This window comes from Lampetra planeri, unplaced genomic scaffold (genome assembly GCF_965212315.1).
Source record: "Lampetra planeri unplaced genomic scaffold, kcLamPlan1.2.h2 scaffold_1267, whole genome shotgun sequence".
NCBI classification, from domain to species: domain Eukaryota; kingdom Metazoa; phylum Chordata; class Hyperoartia; order Petromyzontiformes; family Petromyzontidae; genus Lampetra; species Lampetra planeri.
Window position 1 is genome coordinate 5630 of NW_027613983.1, and position 24751 is coordinate 30380.

General features: G+C 44.7%; 3 protein-coding genes across 3 annotated transcripts; 1 reads left to right on the plus strand and 2 right to left on the minus strand.

Annotated features, from left to right (window-relative positions):
• Positions 1–2932: 2932 nt before the first annotated feature.
• LOC144739042 (splicing factor U2AF 35 kDa subunit-like) lies at positions 2933–7097 on the minus strand. The gene is given in 12 exon segments (XM_078622041.1): positions 2933–3033; positions 3036–3055; positions 3408–3500; positions 4328–4350; positions 4352–4396; positions 4398–4463; positions 4543–4641; positions 4938–4975; positions 4978–4989; positions 5319–5385; positions 5856–5943; positions 7054–7097. Coding segments are annotated over 12 exon segments (696 nt in total).
• Positions 7098–10664: 3567 nt separating this feature from the next.
• On the plus strand, positions 10665–12895 carry LOC144739043 (GA-binding protein alpha chain-like). Its single transcript, XM_078622043.1, is given in 12 exon segments — positions 10665–10707; positions 10710–10740; positions 10827–10971; positions 11127–11211; positions 11308–11496; positions 11499–11531; positions 11609–11803; positions 11870–11926; positions 12038–12160; positions 12294–12382; positions 12384–12487; positions 12679–12895. Coding segments are annotated over 12 exon segments (1311 nt in total).
• A 2266-nt stretch (positions 12896–15161) lies between these two features.
• Positions 15162–24525, minus strand: LOC144739041 (amyloid-beta A4 protein-like). The gene is given in 20 exon segments (XM_078622040.1): positions 15162–15263; positions 15338–15496; positions 15560–15630; positions 15873–15926; positions 16168–16306; positions 16461–16537; positions 16894–16993; positions 17173–17301; positions 17379–17537; positions 17674–17748; positions 17842–17975; positions 20573–20669; positions 20671–20827; positions 20896–21086; positions 21620–21706; positions 21709–21749; positions 21836–21905; positions 21907–21966; positions 22069–22236; positions 24466–24525. Coding segments are annotated over 20 exon segments (2130 nt in total).
• Between the last annotated feature and the right edge of the window lie 226 nt (positions 24526–24751).

Genomic DNA, 24751 nt, shown 5'->3' on the forward strand with positions numbered 1-24751 from the left:
CCCTCCAGGTGATACTGTCGCTGCCCACGTGGGCATTGAAGTCCCCCAGGAGAACGATGGAGTCCCCGGCTGGAGCACCTTCCAGTACTCCCCCCAGGGCCTCCAAGAAGGCCGGGTACTCTGCACTGCCGTGTGGCCCATAGGCCGACACGACAGTGAGAGACCTATCCCCCACCCGAAGGCGAAGGGAAGCGACCCTCTCGCTCAATGGGGAAAACTCCAACACATGGCGACTAAGCTGGGGAGCTATGAGCAAGCCCACACCAGCCCGTCGCCTCTCACCGCGGGCAACTCCAGAATAATAGAGAGTCCAAGCTCTCTCAAGGAGATGGGTTCCGGAGCCCAAGCTGTGCGTGGAGGCGAGCCCAACTATCTCTAGCCGGTGCCGCTCAGCCTCCCGCACAAGTTCGGGCTCTTTCCCCCCCAGCGAGGTGACGTTCCATGTCCCCATAGCCAGAGTCGTTGTCCGGGGTTTGGGTTGCCGGGGCCCTCGCCCGCGGCCGCCACCCAAACCACATTGCACCGGCCCCTTCTGAGCCTTCCTGCGGGGTGGTGGGCCTACAGGAGGGCGGGCCCACATCGCTCCTTCGGGCTGTACCGGCTGGGTCCCGTGGGCAGAGACCCAGCCACCAGGCGCTCGCCCACGAGACCCAACCCCAGGCCTGGCTCCAGGTTGGGGGCCGCCGGTGACGCCAATCGGGCGACGTGCGCGTCCTTGATTTTAAAATTTGTCTCATTGGGGTAATTCTGAACCGCTCTTAGTCTAACCCGTCTCCTAGGACCTGTTCGCCTTGGGAGACCCTACCAGGGGCATAAAAACCCCCGACACATAGCCCATAGGATCATTCGGGTACTCAACCCCCTCCACCACGGTAAGGTGGCGGGTTCAAGGAGGAGCACGTGAGTGGAGTATGGAAGTAAAACAGTGCCATTGTCTGTTGTATGTAGACATTGACTTTTAAACCGCAGAGAGATTCTCCTATTTTGCCTCTGATTCTGTTTTCAATACCTGACCATATTCAGTGTGGTTCACAGTGATCATCAGAACTAAAGCCCAAACTATGGAAGCATACTGCATTCACTTGACAAATGTGTTTTATTGGGTATTTTTTCCTGTTTTTGGTTTTATATTTCTCCTGTTTTTTTGTGTGGTAAATGTTTTCTGTCTATCATTGTAATTTTTTTCAGTTTTTTTTTTCGTGCAATTTTTGTTTCTGTTTTTTGGTATTTGTGATGACCAGATTGTTTAGTTTTATTCATCCAGTTTTATTTTTCTGTGGGTTGGAGACACTGTGAGATCATCCCATCTTTAAGTCATATAAATGGTGTCATTAGTAGGTTGACTTCATGAGGGCACCTTAAGACTTTGTCGTGGCTCAAACGAGGAGCACATTCAGATCTGCTGGACTTGCAGTTTCTCCAGAATCAGTTGGGACATATATGGCAAGCTCCATGGATACAAGATGATGCATAAAAGACAATATTGCGAAAAAAAAAACAGAATAGAATAACACAAAAAACAGAAAAGAAATACTCAATAGAGGAGATTTTTTTATTTGTCAAGAGAATGCACACAACTTCTGAACAAAACAAACAGGACAGGAGCTTTTTTGTGTGCGTTACCACTCCTGAGACAATGACACTGACCTCTGGTGGAGGAATGTAGGAACACCTCAACGCAGACAAGAAAGTTACTAAAATTAAGAACTTGTCATGTCCAAAATGCCTTTTGAATACTGATATTCCGAAGCATCATTTTCAGAGGCTGATAGATAATAGGAGAAAGCTCTTTCTATGATTAATTGGTTAATAACGCTAGAAAGAAAATTGTGATGGCACATTTGGTTATTTAGTATGGGTATTTTGCATTTAATGTATTTTTTAAAACCCAACTTTGTAGCACTTCCCCCACCCAGTAAAACTAAGTGACTCATCATATTTCACCTCCCAGTCGGGTAACTGAAAGAGCTCCTTTCACTAATACTTCCATCTCTGATGCAAAATTACATCATTTAAAGGGCTTTTCTGTGACTCACAATTCACCCTGGTTTGTCAGTGGAGGCAAAGAACGAACCTCTGATTCGCAATTATTCACAGTATTCAAACCACTGCAACTAATTTGACAGAAAATTGGACATAGATGTCAGTCATAAATCAAAAAGCACAGTATTTATATCACACTAGTGACATGGCGTGGTGCATCGCATATGCACCCGGAAAATTGTTTTGATTTTCTGCATCAACAAGTTGCTGAATGAGAAACAAGTACATACAGTAAAAACTGAATGGAGTTCAGTGTCACTGCAGAATGTCCCTTTACCCCTACCTCATTAATATTTGGTTTTATGGACAAAACGACATTAAGTCACATGAATATGTGTGTTAATATTTTTCCCAAGATGTTTTAAATGGACTTTTAGTGTTCAGTTAGTGTGATTAGACTTTGTTGTTTGCACAACAGATTTATACTGAACAGGAATGAATCTGCATCCTATGAACACATTTTATTTGAGGATTCAGAATTCTGTTTCCACTGGTTGATGCAAGTGGACAAAATAATCATTTGAGCGTAAACACCAACATGAGGAGTAACAGATTACATGAACGGTGTAATAACCATCAGGCTACACTCTTATTAGCATATTACATCAAACTCATCTATGGAAACTACTGCAAGAGCTAATTCTGGTGTGTTTAACGCAAGATTCACAAATCAGCCACATTCAGTAAACATGTTCAATTTAATGGGGTGAAAGTCATTTGCGAAATCAAGAATGCACACGTTCTTCGATGCTGTCACAGCTTCAACATGAGATATCTTTGACTTCGTCCTAGGAAAGGTCTGGGAGAGGTACAACGTAAAAAAAAAAAAAAATAGTGGGGATGTTACAGGGATTCAGGATTGGAAGGACGAGTAGTTGTGGCATGTGGTTCAGAATCGTCCCGAACGCTCTCTGTCTCTGGAGCGACGTCTATCGTGGTCGCGGCCACCTCCTCGGCCTCTGTCGCGTGAGCGAGATCGTCTCTCTCTGATCGTGACCGGGACCTGTGACGCCTGTGGAAGTGATTAGAGTTCATCGTCAGTGTAACCGAAATCAAAAACCTCACATTCTACTGATGAAGCACATGAGCAGTGGGTCCTTTTCACTGTACTGAATCATAAGAATCCGCTCAGTCAATGACTCAAGTTTTGCTTTCAGTGAGTGATTCGTGTCAATCGACTCGTTCGGAGGGAATGAACCGAATCCGATTCACCTGCAGCAGTTTACTACTGCACTCAGCTGCACCGTGAAATGAACGATCTTCTCAGTAAGTGATTCAGTACAGTTCGCTCACCCAAATATCTGAATCGCTAGCGTACAGCACAACACTAAATCACACAGGTAATGGAAGAAACAATCATGTACCCCTTCCTCGCGCGCCCATACAGCTCTCTCCTCAGCTCACGGGAAATGGGCTTCAGATGCATGAAGTTGCAGAAACCACCCCGAGTGCATTCCCTGTGGAGAGGAGTCAGCTTAGGTCACGCATTGGAGACACCAAACAGTGTTTAGGTTCTTCACATGACGGATCATGATGCGGCTGACGATAACCAGAAATAACAAACGTCGACACATAAAACAGGAGTAGGCTGAGAGAAGAAAGGAATACAGAGGTCGATCCTACCGGTACATGGTTTCATCATGGTTTCATCTGACTTCAGAACAGTTTGACTGATTGTTGAAGGGATTTGTCGTATTTACAATTAACTGCAATGATGAAAGTCACACAAGTCTAAGACGGGTTACATAAAACGATTTAATATGCTGCATAAAAACAGTTATCTACATTTGGCTGCTTAAAAATCAGTAATTATTATTATTTAATACGTTGAATGAAGATGATTTATGAGCACTGATATATTTGTATTCATCTGTAGCCAAATGTGTTGTATTTGCAGAGCGTGAGCTTTTTTTAATTCTACTTCTATTCTACTTAAATTTTGTTTCTCTTCATATAAAAATCAGGATAATTTCCTTGAGGAGAATAGCAGCTGAAAGTCTATAATCGTGGCGTCCCTACTCCGTTAGAATGTATTGACTGATTCTTTTGTTCTATTTTGTTTTCTCATGTCTGATTCTTTTGTATGCATTTAGTTTGTTTTAGTTCATTCTGTTTATTTCATTCCTGATGTGCAGCACTTTTGGTTCAGCCCCAGTTGCTTTTAAAGTGCTCTACAAATAACTGAGCTGAGTAATGTCGCACCATCTGGCACAACCTGCATTAAGCTCCGGCCACAGACAGCGTCAGCGGTGCATCCAGGTTCAGTCGGCGGTGTGGAACTCACCCCATTTCGTACTGACGACAGCAGGGCTTCTCTGAAGTCTGTGACGGGGGAGAGCTCAGCATGGATGGGCCTGTCCGTTGAACCACCGGTTATTCAGGTCGATCACGGCCTTCTCAGCAACCTCCTCGTAGCGGAACTGGAAAAAGGACCGTCAGGACGTGAATGAAGCTGGAGCAGTTTAGAAGCGACGTGTTGGTTTGTGCCTGGACACCGACCTTCACGTAAACGTTTCCCACCAGATGATCCCCCAGGTTGTCGCACACGTTCATTTCCTCCACCTCGCCGTACTTCTCCTCCATCTCCGTGACGACCTCCTTTAAGTGGCGGCAGAGAAAGAAAACCGGGGTTTGACTTTCATTTACAGCGACTTACAACATAGAATAGCAATATATGTATTATTTACCACACATGTTCAATAAGTAGACAGACAAGAAGCGATAACGTTTGATTCCTCTCTGTCATTGACCTTCACTCTTTGTTTGACTGTGTTACTATTGCACCTGTACTGGACTCTTGAATCACGAAAAATGAGTTGATTCTTTTTATTATGCAAACACACTGAGTGGCTGGTTCTGAGGAAGAACCACTCCAGAACACATGAACGAGTTACCTCAAAAAACTCATCATAGTGCCTGCTCTGCATCTCATGTCGCTGATGGCACCTAGTGGTTGAGATAGAGAATGAGAACAAGGAAAGAACACTATGAATTTGACATTAAACAAACATCAATGGCAGCCTGCAGGTTCTGTCCTGTGCTCTGTTACCAGGGTGTAACTGTAAGTGCATTGTAGAGGGCATACTGTATGTCAATGTCAAGGTGTGTGTGTGTGTGTGTGCTGTGTGTGGGGGGGGGGGGGGGGGGTGGGCACACGGGGAGGAGATTTGTGGAACTATCTGTAGATCAATAGAATCCTTGACTAGATGCAAGGCCTTTTCACAGTGAACAGAAGCACAAACGTGGTGCAGGAGTGGTCAATGGTGAACACGTACAGGTCAGACCATCAGCAGACTGAGCACTGTTCTGAGGGTTCCGGTAAATGTTCAGGAGGGCAATCGTCTGAAACACAAGACGGGGAATATTTGAGACCATTAGATTTAGAACAGAGTTGATCCAAACTGAAATAAATCCACTAGGAAGTGGTAACTGGTGCTTATTATTGGAAACTGGTCAAGGAGAACAATTGGCATTCTGGTCATTTATCATTTCTGCTTTGACAAATTACTGAAATGGAAAAATTACAAACAAAACTGTCATTAGTTCAGGTCAGATTATAAACACTGCACCATAATGAAAAATAGACCCTTAAAACGTTCAATAGTCCTATCAGACAAAAACTTTGTTTTTTGTGGTGGTCTTATGATAAAATGGGTCATTGTTGTATGTATGTTGTATGTCCTGAAAGTCAGTGCAACGTCCATTTCCGTTACTTCAGCTGGTACAACATTTTTTATGTTTAAGAGCTGGTGATAAAAAGCTTTATTTATAAATCAAGACATTGAAAAGGACAAAAAAAAATGTGATTTTACTGGGCTGAACGTCGGCTTGTTGTGTAATCTGGAGCAGCGGTCACCATGACGACAGGCACCAATTTTAAAATAAAAAGAGCAGTTCACTCTGTTGGAAAAGAAAATTGTGAGAATAAGAAAGACAGTTAGAAGTATTGAGTATGAAAGAATAAGTACTTTGATAGTGGCACAAATCATCCATGATAATGTTAACACTGGATTTTCATAGCTGGTAGGATGTAAATGATTCTGTTGACTACAGCCCGTCACAACCCACCACAGAAAATGGGTAGATTTATTAGCTTCTTTCCATGTTCAATCACGCAGACAATAAAGAATGCTTATTTACAGAATTTGTTGGAGTAGGTGAGTGGATGTTTAATGCTAGACTTTGAGGTCCCTTGAAGAAAATGCGATATATCACATATCAGTAGGCCTAAGACGAATTTGTTTTATGTGCAGATAGATAGATAGATAGATATTTGTATTTTTGAAAAATGTGTTTAGTTCACAACGATTCTCATTTAAATTGTGACATCACACGTCTATGATCCATTATCGGTCTGAGTGGGTAAAACACAGCAAGAAATACTTGGGAAACCAGCCCTTTTGGTGAGTATTAAAGTCTGTTTCTATGTATTTATGAAAAGGGAATGGATATAATGCCGAGAGACATGCAGCCATTAGCAAAAGCGCCAGGTGGGGAAAACGGTGAAAACCACGTTCTTATTCACTTAAAACCTACTACAATCCAATCAAACGGTGGGTTGGGCTAAGGATATTATATATCATTCATCATTTCTGTCTAACATACCGTATTGCCTATTTTTACATCTGCAATTTTAATTAACGTACAAAGTAGTTCTCTACGGACGTCTTTGTTAAATTTGAAATGTAACAATGAAGTTGAATGAGGGAAAGGTAATAACTCGCCGACTACACGTTAACTGTGTATTATTAACTGCATTGGCCGATGATAAACTAACTAATTCTATTGGGGGAATTATAGCACATCGAAAGTAAGAAATTGTGAAGCAAGCTAACAGTCGCGGCGCGGTATTTTCATGCGATTAGCTAGCTAGCATTAGCCGACCCCCGTGTAGCGACTCAAAAAAAGGAGAAAATTCAGCTACGTTGCAACCAGAGTAGACTATGCTTGTTGAGACAGTTGTCAGCCTTGGAATCTTAGCGAACAATCAAACCATTATGAACTACTTACTTATCTTTCTCAGTCCCAAAAATGGATGCCAGGTACTCTGCCATCTTGGCTGGCCTGTGTTCAACCAGCAACAACGACGACTTACTTTCCGTTCATATTCCTTCACAATAAAAGCACAATGTCCCATGAACCGCTAAGTATAGTGTAATACTCAATGTCTAATTTGTTTGTTGTTGTCAGTGGCACACTTACTTTTAATTTTCAGGTCACTGTAACTAAAGAGAAGAACACGAAAAGTTACCATTGCAAAAATAGAAGTACAATCATGGACATTTTTAAGTCATGTTCAGTCACAACCACATAAGAACAATGTTCAGTATTGTTGTTTAAAGTCGATTATTTGGCAATATGTGTTTTCTCGTCTTTTAAATTGTTAAAATAATGTATATCAAATATTGTTCCAACACATACTATTTGTTTCCTCATTCGTGATATAAACAATTAAGATGTACTTATTTACATTTATCATAGATAGACGAAGAATCAGAATTCAGTATCGTTTATGTTTTTTTTCGAGATTAAGCGCTAACCTGCTGACGATATACAATGTTCATGTTGCACTCTAAAAGCAGTTCCGAAATTTCAAACACATTTATTTTGAATGCAAGACACCTACGCCGGAAATTTCTAACAACAAAGGACATTTCCGTCAAGACATGGACTTTCAAAACAAAAGTCGTATTGCTAGACCATGTGCTGCAGAGCACATCGGTAAGCACACGGAAATGTAAGAAATTGTGGTCCAAAAAATGAACATAAATTGTATAAATATAGCACCCATTGTGGCATCATCTTTAGTCTTCAGAAATGTGCAGTTCGTGCAGTAAAAAATTAGAATCAAATTCCACTTGACGTTTGAGGGGGTCCAGAATGAAGTACTTACTGTATGAAGCCATTGGATGTTATACAAAAGAGGTAATTAACCTCCAAGATTGTACTCAATATATCGTGGTAAAATGTCTTTATATATTACAAGGACCGGACATTGATTGTTTGAATGTGATTTGAGTGGACGTTGCATTTGCAAGATAAACTGTAAAATGCAGGCATCAAAGTTGATTTTCTAAGATTAAAAAATGGATTTAAAATAGCGTAACACTATCGAAATGATTGTGATACTCCAGATTCGGATACAGAAACAAGTTTTACTGTGCTTACGTTTAAAATATGGCAATGTTAGATTTACATGCAATGTGTACAAAACAGAAAAGATGAGCGGTTTATATGTTTTATTCTTTCCAAGTCTACGTTACATAACCATCACACAGTCTTTACATGTAAAAATCCATTGAACAGAGCCAGATGAAAAAGACAAGGTGAAATGATGAAGGTCCCAAGGTGTCTCCTGTCACTTCATGTTGATCCTCATCTTGTTTCAGATTGGACTGATGCTAATATCTATCTTCAGTAACGCTTGAAAACCATTTGATTATTTAAAACATGTCATACTGGCTTGTAACCGTTTTTCACAGAAGACCTTTCTTTCCTGTCTTGGAACAAATCGAAAGTACATGAAGTGATAATGGAGGACCAATCTAAAGAGGTAATATGAGAAAACATACGACTATAATAACGTTATTTTAAATTAATCAGGAAATGCAGTCGTAATTTAAACAGATGACAAAACTTCTAAAGCTGTATTAGTTTGTAAGTTGAAACCGATGAACAGGCTTTTGATTTTGTGGTTACTTGTAAAGAGGACTGAGCGTATGATAATAGAAATGACAATCAGTCCAGCTGTATTTCTCACAGAAGTTTAGGAACTTTAGTAACTGCCAGTTAGTCTCCGCCCTCCTGAGTGTGTAGTTGACCAAAAACTTGCATGATTCGCTCGACACTCAAATTTTAACTGCTGATCTACCACAGATAAACTATTTCAAATATCTTTGGAGGCCTGGCGTATAAGAGGTATGGATATTTTCCAAGTAGCTGTGTTTGGTACCATGGAGCTAAACATTTGGATATGGCTGGTGCTTGGATTCTTCCCGCTATTTTGTAGCTAGCTAGGTAGTTAGCAAGCTGTTTATTTGGCTGAGGTGGAGGCCACCGACCAAAAGGTAGCTAACGTCAGTTAATGCTAGGGTACGGCTGGTCTTTGTAGATTCCCAGAGTGCTTCATTGTAACCGAAAAACAGAACATCTTCTTCTTCGGCAGACTCTTATACCAGTTTAAAGGTTAGCTTAGTTGCTAACTGTTGTTAGCCGAGCGGAGGTGGGGACGTTTGCTGCCCCATCGCTGGTTTCTCCGTCCAGACACAAACAGTACGTATACGTCCTCAGATGCTAAACGTAGCGGGTTAGTCCGCAGTCCAAGTTGTAGCCGCAAATAACATGTAAGAGGGGTTCACTTCTGAACATTTGCAGCATCATACTTGCCCACGGGTCTGAAATTCTCTGTAAAACTCGTGTCGTATTTTGTCGCGGCTGCTCTCGGAAGTAACAGCGCAGTAAACCTTAGCCAGGATTTCCGGCTCCTTTCCATTTGCCCTATGCTGTTTTGTTTCCGTTTATTCTATTTCCGTTTTAAAACTTTTCTACACACGGAGCCCAAGTGCGATTTAACGTGATGTAGTTGACATTTATGGAACGCCTGGTGCATTTCTGATACATTAACCGTTGTTCATGCGGGGAACGGCGGTTGTGTAATGGACTGCCTCGCCCCGCTGCTGGAACCGCTTGCGAAAAAAAAAAAATCGCTAACTTTGTCAAGTGTCTAACAGCTTCTCTGTAACTGATCCAAACCGCTTTTAAATCGTAGTTAATGTTTTTGTTTGGTATTTAGATGCGGTCGGTCACTATTTTTCTGTAACTGGTGGCCTACCATTTGGCCTCTACACGCCAAAGCCTCGCCCTCGAGTTGGCTAACGTTAGCAGTTGGGGGAGTGAGAGAAGTGTCCCAGGCGGCCGATGAGAAGTCGAGGCTGGGAGGCCTCTGCAGGAGAACCCCCTGACCTGTTCCATCCCCATCACTCCTTACACAGCTAATCCTCACCGTTTCAGTTCCAACAACGGGAGTAGTCACTTTTAATCAACAGACCTGTACTGGAGCTGCTGTGCCTTTGTTATTGTGCTTTGTTTGCTGTGATGAAATCTGCTTTTGATTCAAGAGAAACAGCAGATCTTATGCAGCCTGTGGAGCACAATGTTTAATGATGTCTCATCAAACATCAGTTTAGTGAATATATTAGCCGAGAAAGCATAAGTGAAAACACATTTTTCCCCTTGAAACAAATAATAAAGAATCCAACAATTGAGCTAAAATGTAGAATTTAAAGTGACTTTGATTTTCATTGTAAGTTTTGAAATGTCTAATAGTAGGATACTGCAATGTTAAGAAAAGAAGTAACCTGTAACCAGATGCTATATGATGATAAGCATCAGTATCAGTTGCTAGTTCCTACACTGCCAGTTAGGTTAACATCTAGTAGAAACGTACTTCAGTGCTACTGCATTTTATATTGTCTCATGAGTTTCTCTTAGGAGATAAATAAGTTATTTGTCTGTCTATCTCTCTAATCTATCGATTACATTTTTGAAATTGACAGGTGATGTTACATTAATTGTTTTTGTTTCCTTCCATCAGCTTGGATCTCTTATAAAAATATCAGACAATGGCTAAAAGTGAATCAGAGGAGATGATAGAGATCGAAATCGATGAACGGAGAAGCAGGGGTGCCTTGAGGAAGGGTGAGGAATTGTGTGAATTTGAATCATGGACTGTTGTGCTTGCATCAACTGCTCATTTACTACTCCTTCCTCTTTATCACCTTCAGTGTTGAGGAGCAAACCATCACAGCGTCTGATTTGATTCAACAAGACATTGACATCAACGAGCCTATTGGCAATTTGAAGAAGCTTTTAGAGCCTCGCATCCAGATGTCGCTAGATTCATATGAGATCTGCTTGCAGGACATTCAGGTAACAGTCTGAATAGAGCTCGCCAACATGCATTCATATTGATTAAGTGTAATATAATGTATCTGTCTGTTGGGAAATCCGTTTTCCATTTAATTGCAATGACTGGTGACTTTCCATGCTCTGAATAAACACATCTGTTGTGCTCTTCATTTTAGTTGCATCCTGATCACAGCCTCTTTGACCAGGGAGTGAAAACAGATGGCACAGTGCAGCTCAGCATGCAGCTTATAACCAAACCAGGTGCTGATTTACCCAGAAAACACACCAACATCTGAAGTTACACACACACACCGAGCATACTCAGTACTGAGTCAGTTCTCGTGTACTTTTGACCAGGCGAGGAGAAGCTGAACATCCTGGAGATTGTGAAGCCGGTGGAAACGGTCGAGGTGGTGATTGATCCAGATGCGGCGGGGGAAGAGGGCAGTCTAGTGGAGGAGGGACAGCTCATTGCCGTGGAGCGATCCGGCCTGTCGGACGAGACCTCTGAGCAGGTTACGCGCTGGGCGGCGGCGCTGGAGGGCTACGCAAAGAGCAAGTTCGACTGGGCATACCTTATGGTGAGCTGAACCGCAGATGTGGAGACGGTCTGCAGCGTGGCGACAGGTTGACGATGCCTGTGTCTCTCTTCCTTCAGACCCTCTTCTATGGACAGCGGATCAGGTTATCCACTGGGCCGTGTGGGTGATGAAAGAATTCAACATAGAAGAGATAGAAATAGGCAGCATTCACATCCCAGGGCGAGAACTCTGCTCGTTCAACCAGGAGGAGTTCCTCCAGAAAGTGCCCAGTGGAGAGATTCTCTGGAGTCATCTGGAACTCCTTCGCAAATGTAAGTCAGACATGTTTGTGCTCTTTTAATACAGGCTGAGTTTAAATTTCTGAACGTTTTTCTCAGATGTGCTGGCAAGTCAGGATCAGTCTGGAGGGGATGCGACAGTCACCATCGATCAGCGTAAGTCTGAAGACCTTGGGGTTGTTCAGCCCGTCTCGGTGAATGCGATCTGACGGAACGGTTCCCAGTAGAGTCGATGGTCTCATCAGCGCTGTCCCTGTCCCGTTCTAGCTGTGCAGATAATCCCGGCTCAGGTCAGCACCCCCACTGCCATTAAGGTCTTGAAGCAGAGCCGTGGCCCCAGGGCTCCCCGAATCTCAGGAGAGGAACGCAGCTCGCCTGGCAACCGCACAGGTATGACACACCTGTGTCATAAGAACAGCTTTGTTAAGTCTGAATTCCTCATCACCTGGGTGTAATATAATGTCGTTTGGAAGCTTGGCTTATATTTTTAATACTTGTATTCTGATGTTTCCTCCGGCGGCAGGTAACAACGGTCAGATCCAGCTGTGGCAGTTCCTGCTGGAGCTGCTGACGGATAAGGACGCAAGAGACTGCATCTCCTGGGTGGGCGAGGGAGGGCGAGTTCAAACTCAACCAACCTGAGCTTGTCGCGCAAAAATGGGGTCAGCGCAAGAACAAGCCAACAATGAACTATGAGAAACTCAGCAGAGCGCTCAGGTCTGTGCCGTTCCTGTCCACTCAGATACAGTTGATAGTGTTGGAGTAAGGAACCCTTGAAGAAATGTTGACTGCTGCAGCCTGATCCGTTACTGAACAGTTGGCAAAGTCATCTACACTCGACTTCTAGGTGTTTGATTTAGTGACTTGTTTCATGTGGCCGTCTACTCAAACCCGTTCTTCTCTTCTAGGTATTACTACGATGGGGACATGATTAGCAAGGTGCAGGGCAAGCGGTTTGTCTACAAGTTTGTGTGCGACCTGAGGACTCTCATTGGCTACAGTGCTGCTGAACTCAACAGCCTGGTGACGGAGTGTGAACAGAAGAAACTGGCGCGCATGCACGGCATCACTCAGCCCATCACGACAGTGACGCTCGCCACCACGGCGCTTGACAAGGACAGTTGAAAGAGGACAAATCACAGCTCTCGGCAGTCGCGACTGGGAAAGAAAATCAAAATCCTTCATCTTCTGATTGACTAAACTGTTCTGTAGGCACCGATTCACAACTGTCTCTACAGCTCAGTTCAAGTTAGATGGTGCCAGGTTGTCTTCTGGGTTTTTTTTTTTTTTTTTTAGCTTTTAAGACTAACAAAGAGCAGATAGGTCTTCAGGATGAGCGGGTGAATGAGTGCGATCAACTGAGAAATACAATGGTGTGCATGTGTCTGAACGCTTGACTACAACTGAAAGTCCTTTAGGAGAATTTTCACTGTATATACTGATACTTAATGTTTTTGATAGCCACAAGGGCAGTTGTATTTTCATACTTTCCATTACTGAATACCCATTTTGTATTTTATTTAGTGTTTGCTCCCTATATTGTTGGACCCTTTTTGTCCACTAGGGGGAATAAAGTGTCAAGCAATTTTCTAAACATCCTGTCTGTATTCAGTTCATATTAATGGGCTTTAAAGTTTTGATTTTCAGGAATCAAAATGACAGACATGAAGTTATATGTACATTCAAAATTTTATTCATGATATAGAGTGTAGAAAGATTCTTTTTTTTTTTTTTTTTACTCTTAAGCAAATGGTCGACACAGAGGAAGGTCATTGAATCAATGAGGGCGAAAGCAACCTACGGATGCTCAGTGAGCATCAATACAAATTCTAAACATTCACCTGGTTAAGAGCTTCAGTTCATGTGTCTGTGCATGTACAGAGGTGATATGTGTTGTATTTCTGTGGTGTAAATGTATGTCACATTCATGTTCACTGAAGGTGGCCTTAAGAATTCAGGGACAGGGATGTGTGTCTCACAGGAAATGTAGAAAAATATAATGTGTGTGTGATATTTGGTGAAGGAATGTGTGACAAGACTGTTGATGAAATGATAGCAGTTTGGAGCACTGCGCTGTCAGACAGTGCTGACAGACAGAGCAGAGAAGCGTGAGAAACAGTGACGCAAGACCATGAAAAAACTCACGTGGAGCTCGTTAATGAGAGTGGGCCACTGACCGCCCAGTCATCCAAATATTTACAGTCAATGGAATGCTAAATGTGGAATGATGCACCCTCCAAGCCTAAGTTATGTGTCCACCTCCTCTTTGAACTGAGTCTCCTGAAAACCAAACAATGTATTGTAATGACAGTGGATTTCATCACAGACAATACTTGGTGATAATAATCAGACGTCCAAAAATGACAGAGTGCATAAAACGCAAACAGTAACACAATCATCTTCCTTTCGGATACTATTACACTTCATATATTACATATAGAGTATTTTTGTATTTTGCCCATGCAGCTAACACAACAGTGAAGCATGGAGATGAGCATAAAGAGCAAAGAGTCAGTTAAAGCAATTCTTTGTGACCACAAAGCAGACCAGTATCTGAATACTCTTCTTCATATCACAAGATCACAAAGAAGACACTGGAAATTTACAATCCTGCTAAAATATCTAGTAAGAGGGCCGCTCCTGAGGGCCTCAACATACAGTATACTGTATCCGTCATCAATATTGCCATGCACTACATATACTTACAGCTAATCTCCTTCATAATACACATTTAAAAAAGGGAAAACAAATTCTTCTTTTGACTTCTACATATTTTGATTTCGTACATTTTTCTGCATTTTCTCCTTTTTTAAAAACAAACATGAAATGCCTGGCGCTTTTAAGCTTGTGGAGAAGATGCTCTGAGAACCCCTCCTCCTCCTCCTCCCACGGCCGGCTCTAAGAGCTGCCATGTCGTCTCAAACAGCGCAGCTGTCGTCTGACAGTAGGGGACCTGGACTCTGGGGCGGTTTAATGGAAAGGGGAACCAAAGAACCAAAACTTGGAGCAAGCAGGGAGTGACTGCTGGGTTGGCACGTTACTGCAACTACTTCATATAAATAGTCAAAGGACGTGGGCTTTTCCGTACAAACACAGGAGGTTTCGTTGTGATTGGCGTAAATGTGCAGGTAAATCAGGGGAACCTTTGTCGGACAAACTGCAGGTAAATTTACGTCGTGTGCGATCAGGAAATCAGGGATTACGACGGTTTTGTTCCATATCTGGTTCCCCAGGTTTAAACTGTTTCTGACTTTCTCAACTCTCAAACCTTTGCAGCTCTCCTGCACATTCCCTTCTAATTTACTCGTGTCGGGGTTTAAAACAAGGGCCCGGAATGGAACAGACCGTGCGAGCGTGTGGGGATGAGGGTAAAATGTCGACGTGCAGTTCTTCAGTTGTGCATCTGTTCAAAGAATTTGTAGGTGGGATTCTCGTAGCCGTTCTGCTGCATCTTAGCCAAGTGACGCTCCTCAGGTGTCACCGCTGCATCCACCTGGAAGGACAGTGGACGGGGGTCGTTTGTTTTCTCTTCCACATTTAACACATCTATTCATTCAGCCCATTTACCTCGATCACGCCATGATGGATAGAAGTGTATTGCTTCTTCCTCAGCATCACCAAGGTGATGACGATGACCGTCGCTATGACGACCCCTCCAACCATAAGTCCGATAATGGCACCTTTGTTGGCACCTTTGTTGGACCCCACGTCCTCAGCGAAGAACACCTGTCATCACAATCAGGGGATTGTTGACTGCGAAGGTCACACCAACAAAGTGTCCTTTCCCACCAGTTTCTGATGATGGACCTCATATCCAGCGCTTTGCCTTTCCTCCGTCTCAATCCGCACTTGGGGCATCTCTTCTGGCTTCAGAGCAGATACTGAGAACAAGAACCCACAGACGGTGTCTAATACATGGATAATAACACAAGGTGTGTAACACGGCGTGCTGCGCAGGAGCTTTTGTTTGCTTTTTGTCAAATATGAGGTTAGAGGAAATGCCCGACTGCCCCCATTGTGGGATCCTACGTCATAGAGGACACTTTTAAGTTTAGTGGTGCAAACTGGACTGAAGGACTGAAGTACCAGCTAACACACATACCGGGTCGTGTGGGCAGCCCCCTGTCTGGAACTGGACGGGCATCGACGGGCTCCACTGCAAGGAAACAAAAGTGACAAAATGTATCTTGTAAATGTCAGTGAAATGACAGGAAATGTGTCATCGCTGGTTCTGCCACCAGCCTTCATACACCAGGAGTTTGAATTTCGCCGTTGTGCCAACTTAAACCAGTGTAGTAATGTCATCATGGAGGGATTCCGCCATAATTCCACTGTCTGGTCTCCCACCCGTGGATACCTCTAGCTGTATGTGCACGTATACGGTGGGATTGTGTTACCATGGTTCTCTGTGTTGGGCTGATTGAAGCTCTCAGGGTGGATGAAGCCGAGTCCGTCAAGGCCCGGGTCCATGGGAGCAGAGCTGTAGGTCTGATCGGGCATCAGGGCATCGTTACCGTAACTCATCCTTCCGTCCGCCTACAGACAGAAGCAGCCGTCGTTGAAATGTCCTGCTGACGTACATGTGTGTATTGTTGGTTTGACGAATCATCTTGACTCTCTCAGTGGAGTCTGGAAACACTTTTGGTGCTGTTTCCTCTGTGTGAGATGTTCAATAACGTGTGGGTGCAACCGGACTCACCCGGCTGTCGCTCTGCAAGGACGAGACCTGCTGAGACAGCTCAGACTGAACTCGCTGGACTATGGCCGCTGTGACGAAAGGCAGGAGAGATGCGCAGGGAAGATGAAATAAAAGAAATACATGTCGTTCCACGTTCACAGCCTGGAAACGAACTGAAGAGACTGACAGGAATAGTGATGCATTATGGGAGTTTTATATGGTGCAGCTCCTCCTATTTGTGCTGGAGGATGTGTTCGGAGTAGAGTCTAGTTATTTATGCTAAGCTAACTGGCTAACTCACTGCTGGATTACTTTGTCATAAAAATGACACACATCACAGGCATCAGTGACAGAGATTCGATACGAGGGTATTATCAGGGTGCCGTGGTTGTTAATGTCGGTTTGTCGAGTTTGTACAGATGAAAACACACAGTTCAACACTTACAGACTTGTTTGTGAATGTCATTAGCGACACTGGGCACTTTATACAGCAAACCGATGGACTGATTCATCCTCTCGTCAATCACACGGAGGTGGGTCAGAACCTGACGGATGAACGACAAACAACACGGGGGTTGGGTTACCGTACAGTTACGGGCGTGTGCATGCTTGTACAGAGATCAATACAATTATAAAACAGAGAGTACAAGACAGTATCATGAATACAGGCATTCTGCGTATTATTTTACTGATGATTCTGACTGCAGTACGCGTGTTTGCCCACCTGAGGGCGGATCTGTGCAGCTTTCTTGGGATCCACAGTTCGGACGTGCTCGTAATGTTTCACCGTGTGCTGTCGGTCTTTCTGCTCGGCACGGACGTACTTCTTCAGCAGGCCCAGCACCTGACGAGGCTGGGGAGGAGAGGATTCGGGTCACGTCCTGTACGCTGGCCTCACATTAGTCGTAAGCTGGGGTGGGGGGGCCCTACCCGTGGAGGGTTGGCCTGCAGGGCACTGAGGTAATTCTCCAGAGCCAGACGTCGGCCGCTGTTCAGCAGAGCTTCCACACGGGCCATGTGGGTTTCCACCAGCTGCTGCCTCTCTCCTGCTGCCTCCTGCTCCAGAGCCTCCACCTTCTCCTGGAAGTGCTGCGTTTAAAACACAACAGGTGTTTTTTTTGTTTTTGCACCATAGTTTTTTGATCTGATTGTAATGAGCTCTCTATATAAGTAAGAGTTCATCAACGCGTGATGTTTTACATCACAGGTCAGTTTTTTTTCCTACCTGGATGACAGCTTTCTTATCAGCGCGGGGAAGGTTCTTGGCTTGTCTCTCAGCCTCCTCCCACTCCCTCATTACCTAGTGTGTGTAAAGTCACAGAAAAAGAAAAAGAAAAACATTCTTACGTGACAGCTCAGACATCACAGCTGAAGGATGCTCACCAACACACACCTGGGACATCTTATCGCGATGCTTGGCCTCAAGGCTTTCCTTGGCTTTCTGGAAGTCAGAATGTTCGTTATCATCCCCGGGAGATTCGAGATAGCGATCCACCGCATCTGGAGGATTGGGGGCCATGGTCGGCACTGGAAGAGAAGAGCCGCAGGGGGGTCAAAACGAAGGGGGGGGGGGCGGCGAGGAAAATGGTAGGACAGGACAGCAGGTGAGATGACGGCTACATGAACAGAAAATGGTGGAAAAACACTGAACACACAGTGTGTTGTACAGAGACAGCAGCGGCCAGGTTGTCTGCTTTTGAAAACATCACAGGATTAAAAACACACGTGTACAGCTGTTAATAGTCACATACGACAGGTTAGATACACACAGACACAGGGCGATTAGTTTCCCAGTGCAGCAGGACGCACAGGTCTTTGTTTCATGTGGGAGTCCTGAGATAAGGTGCGAGGTGCTGAGTCAGCAGCGGGTGTGGCGCTTCACTTGGTGGAAACAGCAGATCAACACATCAACCTTTGAAAACGCACGCGCGCGCGCGCGCGCACACACACACACACACACACACACACACACACACACACACACACACACACACACACACACACACACACACACACACACACACACACACACACACACACACACACACACACACACACACACACACACACACACACACACACACACACACACACACACTAACGCACGCCGGACTGTCGTCACACCGCCGGTTAGGACATGTTGATGACATCATACACACATACCTGTCAGGTCACCCTACGGGATGGGCGATTTGTCCGAAATATAATCACTAATTCTACAATACATTCATTTTATTTTCTTCCCAGAACAAAGAACCCAAGAAGGCCAAGTTGTATTGTTATTCATTTATATATTATTATTAATTCATGCTTTAGAATATTGGTTAATATCATATGATTATTCATATGATCATATGATATTATAAATAATAATATTAATTTTCATCTCCTCCATGTCGAACTAAAATCACTTTCAGCCCTGAGATGCTACAGAACCTGCAGCACACGTGGCTCTGGCCCATTTCGACCATCACAGGGTATCTTTCTTCACGTCGCCCAGCCCGAGGCCAACCTTTCGACTGAGCCGCAGCAGCAGACGCAGGACGTGACGACTGCTGCGTGCGGGGCATGCAGACACGCGTGCAGAAGCCCTTTCATTCCAGGTTCAGCATTTAAGACGCGTCGTCCTCATGCTGGAATAAGCAGCAGTTGGTGTTACTGTTGGAAAATGATGAAATGAAGGAAAGCATGACTTTGAGGTGAATGTTAGGAGATAGCACCATGCCTGCCTGCCAACAGGGACAGTCACATGACCTGTCTGCACCATCGGTCCATCTACTGACCCAAAACAGCCTGCAGCTGGCAATGTTCTACATTTTCCTCCCTTTAAGCCCATGAAGAGACATAATTCACAAGCTGGTCGATGGAAATGCTTCTACAAATGAAAAGTCAGCTTCTTTGACAATTTCAGTCATAACTTTTGTTCACAAAAAAGTCAAAAACTAGCATTTCACTTTCATCCGCCTGCAAAGGTGTGAGACTGCAAGACTATTTAAGCAACCGATCAGCGCCTGTTCCACTTGTTACCATGGAAACGAAGACACATTTTACTGCCAACTCCAGTTATGTACAAGTACAAATAGATCTATTTCGAACGCACAGCCTTCACTTTGCAAGCTGTCCTCATCTGTCCATGAGACCTACGATGTCTGAGCTTCTCTCACCTTCATCTCAAACCATGCATGGAAGCGTGTTTGTCTGGGTCTCACTTATGTGCAGGTGCCTCGTACCCCAGAAGACTGCATGTGGATTTCCCGTTGCATAAACTGGTGGTGATTAATGACTCCAGCTGTCTTTTCTGGTGAGTTCTGTCGATTTGAGCTATTCTTCAGGTCATTTCTTTTAAGGTACAAGGTTCATGCCTGTGCTGCAGCTCTGCAACTGCTCATCCAGTGGATTCTTTTGACCTGATGTCTGTCTCATCTATCATTACAACAAGATCCAAATTAGAAATGCCCTGAAAAAAAAACAAAAAACGGAAAACCTGTTATGGTGCATTTTCAACAATTAGCACAAAAAATGGGTTTGAAGAAGTCAAAAAGAAATTGTAAAAGATTGTCAGTGTGATTCTCAAAGCTTTGCCTTTTGTGTTTCAGGTACAAAAACCACAACAGCTCATTCCCTGCAGACAGCGTGTTCCTGACCAATCAACCTTGGTTAAAAGCGATAAGACACTCATGAAAAGGAGAGAGAGAATGCGTGAATGAGACACAGAGACAGTCGACATCAGCCTGAGGACAGGAATCAGGCCACAGGGTGTGGATACTTCAGGCTTTAGACAGCTCCGGTCCTGTAACTTACACGAGCTGCTGCAGACAGCTAGGCAGTACTCCTCCGACTCAAAGTTATTCCTGTTGCCCCCGCAGCCCCCAAACAAGAAGGGAGCACAGCGGCCCTTGTGAGGCACGAAGTACCAGCGCTCCAGCATGGCATGACACGGGCCTGACTCAGCACGTGCCCAACAAACAGCTGTGACGTGTACACACAGGCAGCGACAACAACGAATGAAATTAAATATCAAATGAGGAGGAATCCACAATGAGACATTCTCATTCACATCGATCACACAGAATAAAAGTCACGTCAGAAACAAACACGCGTCACGAATCGTCCTCCTTTCTTACCTCTAACAACCTCCTCAACTGATTCGGTGGTGGTGGTGGTGGTGGTTGTCATGGCAATGTTAGCACTGCGCTCATCACTATCCCGTTCATTTGTCACACTCGTCGTCGTCGTCATCCTCATCTTCCTCTTCCTCCTCCTCGTCGGCGTCCTCATCACCGTCTCCGTTGTCGTCCCTGTCAAAAGTCTCCACCTCTTCGTCCTCGTCTTCGTCATCCTCGGCGGTGGCCGTCTCTGTGTCTGCCTGTCGCACCATGCTGTGGAGAGACGTGTCGGTTGGCAGCGGTTCTGAGTAAAAGCTGAAGGCAGGAAACAGGGATGATACCTGTTGTCGTTGTATTCAGTCTCAGCTCCGCCCCACCAAACGTCTGACTCCTCCCCGTCCAGCACTGCGCTGTCGGCCTCGCGTTCCGCCTCCGCTGGGCAGCAGACAAACTCTACTCCCCGGAAACGGTCAATACCGCACGGCAACAGCATCCCGTAGTCATGAAGATTCATGGAGCGGTCCCCGCACGACTAATTTGAATGAAAATCATTCATCATAACATGTAACAGCTCGCTCACATGCCATCATCATGACACCACAAACATGCAGCCATTTTGTTTCTTTGGCGTGTCGAGCACGTTGTGGCAACTCTGCAAGTGCGTGGTGGAGTAATTACTAAAAACAATGATCCGAGAGACAACCGTCTTTTGTGGGCGACTGCACATTCGCAGCATCGATAAAAGAAAGAGCGGTGGCAGGCTCCGTGAAATTGGTGCTGAGTCATTCAGCAGGAGCGGCTGGAGCAGATGGAGAAGGCAGAAAACAAACAAAGCATCAAGACGCAGTAAGCGAGTCCAGCAGTCACCATGGCAACTCCATCTGGTCCTGTCATGAGTGGCTACATGTACTGACTGCAAGTTCTAGGAACACAGAACTTTTTTTTGCAGAGCCTCCTACTGGTCAAATGATAGAGATTTCTACTCCAGGATTTGTTGCCAATAATTTTAGTTGCGTGTGAAATATGCCCCCCCAACACATCCTGTGTATAACGTTCTCTTCTCACCTCTTTGGCCACAGTGTGCCAGTGCAGGTGGCTCTCACACTGGTCCATACGTTCCTGGTGCAAGAACTTGCACTTGTCAGGAACGAGCACTTGTCAGGAACGAGCAGAGCGTCACTCACAAACTCTCCCACTGAAAAACAAATGGGCTTTTTATTCATAGACGGGTAGTTAGTCCAGCCAAGCAAATATACAGTATAAACCCGGTAAGCTGCATACCCAAGCAGCGGTATGGCACCACAATGTGCATGTGGCTACGGCACTGTTTGCGTCCGTTCCTGCACCAGTTTCTGGATGCTGACAGGCAGGTTGGCCTCCACTACGTTTGTGATCTGCAACTCTGGGTACACCTGGACAAAAAGCAGGACGGATTAAACTTTACTACTGCATTACCTGCTTGCTTTTAGCTTCTATCGCTTTGTGACTCACTGTCCCTCACGCTATTTAAATACCTCTTGGCAGTACTGCAGGATGCCCTCTTTGGTACCAATACAGCTCTTGGTGCCGGAGGGGTCAGACTCCCATTTGCCGGTCTGCACGTTGATGTGCATGTTGAGCTTCCCGCAGAACATGGCCACCTGGGGCTCGGTTAGCAAACCCACTGAGTCATCAACGGGCACCTGGACAAATACGTGAAAATAGAGAACAACAGTGAGGATCAAAATGGCTTATGCAGCAAATATAAATGTCTCCTGATGCAGTCGATTTTCTGCTTCTCATGTCATTCTACATCCTCTAACATATACATCTGTCACAATATGCATTATGGGGATTATCATGTTGCAAGAATAATCTTTTATATTTTTACTGTATATCATTGCACATTTGAATGATTATGTAAGTAAATTTACTGGTTTAGGGATAATCCTGGCAGGAGGATACTCAGTTTCATCCCGTTAAGCCCTCAAGCTAAAAAGCTAAGCCTTCCACTCACAGGGCAGCACATGTGCCCTTGTATAGCAGCCCTTTGAAACCCAGTAAAATTGTATTCCTCCAGAGGGAAAAGAAAGTGCAATAAAGGGAAACTTATGGCAGTAAAATGCATCTTTGTTATCAGGCGCAATCCACCAAACCTATAAAATAACCTTCAACTATTTAACAGGCACTGTTTGTGCCTCTATCCTTTGTGTGGGGAAACAATCGTAGGAAGCCTCAACATGTTTCTGCTTCTGGGCTCCTCAATTGCATATTATTATCCTCCTGTGAGACAGGATGGAATGAGATGGGCCCTTTCTTCTCTGCAAAAAATATCCGCCATATTGACCAACTGCATGCACACATTGCTACATTTCTTTGTTTCTATTTTTAGTTTGAATGCTTCTCATAATATGGCACATCCATCCTTCTACTCAAATAGACGCAAATGATGCTCAGCTGAACACAGTGAGTCTTGGGATGATTAACAAGCCACAGAATTCAATAACAATAATAGTAATAAATTATGATTATTATCACTATTATTATTTGTCAAGGGAATTTTATGATAGTAAATCCCTTCTTGAGAGTCAATGCTTGGACCTGGACGTAAAGCAAAGACCTGGCTCAGTGTGGCAGCAGGCTGAGAGTTCAGAAAGGTTATCACATGCAGGTCTGGCTGCTGCAGGCCCCTCATGACTCAGCCTGCAGCTTGCAAAACATTCAAAGCCAGGGTGGCATGCATGCCAAACAATGCCTGGATTTAAGAGGAATAAATATTTGTGCAGTAAATATACTGCAGAGTTAATACAACAACAGCTTGCCCTACATGGACTATGAAGACACGTTGGTCATAAGCCGGATAGGGTAAAACCGACACTACTCAAAGACGGACTAATAGAAAAGCTATTCAACAGCTACAGTTGAGAAATACCCTGTGAACATTTGGTCATTTTTCACTGCTTTGGCTACCTTGGGTGTGTTGAGTAAGATAGTGGAGACACCCAGCGTTCCCTTCATCTCTACACACAGTATGGCCATGGAACCAACAGCACCTAGTAACTTGTGCATTTCAATCCACCCTGTTTGCAGCTGGAGTCAGAGCTGAGGAATTCTCCCTGCTCAGCAGCAGCCGGCGCCATCTTGCTTCTGTCAAACTGCATCCATCCTTCCACCTTTCTGCTCAGCAATATCAGCACCCTGCATCTGCAACGCTGCGTTGGCGGTTATGCAGAGAAAGTGAGGGTTGTTTGTGTGATTTTTTTTTTTTTTTTTTTTTTTTTACATCACACGTCGCTGTGGTTTACACGAGAGGGAGAGTGACAACCACTTCCATTACCTAATGTTAGCCATCTGTAGACAACCACCTCTGGGGGGGAAAAAAAAGCTAGCGTTTGTTAACTATTGTGCTATTTTTAGGTCGTTGAGTTGCAAAATAAAACCAACACTTGAACTCATCTAGGTAGGGGGGGGCAATTCCATTTAAAACAAGTCCAACATGGCAGAATTCCGTCGTCAATCACTGACATGTAACGGGAGGCCTCGGTAACGGTGTTAGCTTCCCGCTCTTACTTTGCTAAATATACGCAGTAACGCAAAACTGTCACAGGCACATCAGAAAAACAACAAGCAGAAAACCGTGGACAAATATGAATGTATATCAAACCAGGAATCAAAGCTGTCGACAAAGCACACAGCCCGTGATATCTGTTCGGTAAGCAGTGTCGGTGCCATCGGCGGAGGAACGTGAAGTCAAAACCTACGCAGATGTCTATTTGACGTTCATTTCATTCCCAATGCTCGGACGTGACAGTCTGTCTGGGAGCTGCTGGTGGTGGTGGTGGTGGTGTTGGCGGCGGCGGCGGCCGCCAGGCCCGCAGAGGAGAAGCAGCAGATCAGCGACACCCGAGCTGGGCTTTCTTCGCTGTACTCACCTCGGATGAGAGCGTCAAGGTCGCCACCAGGAACAGCACAAACGCCGTGAGTTCTCCCATTCCGTCCTCCCTCCCGGTATCCGACACAAAAGACCTGTTTGCGACGTCTAGGGGGGTGGGGGGGGGGGGCCGACACGACTGAAGCAGTTGGTGATGTGAGCCGACACGGCAGCGGCGGATGAAGTGGTAACGATTCCGGTGATCCCTCCCTGCTCGCTCCCGAGTCCCGAAGGTGACGGATTGAGGCTCAGGCTGGATGTGTTTCGGTGGAGGCGGGGGGGGAAGG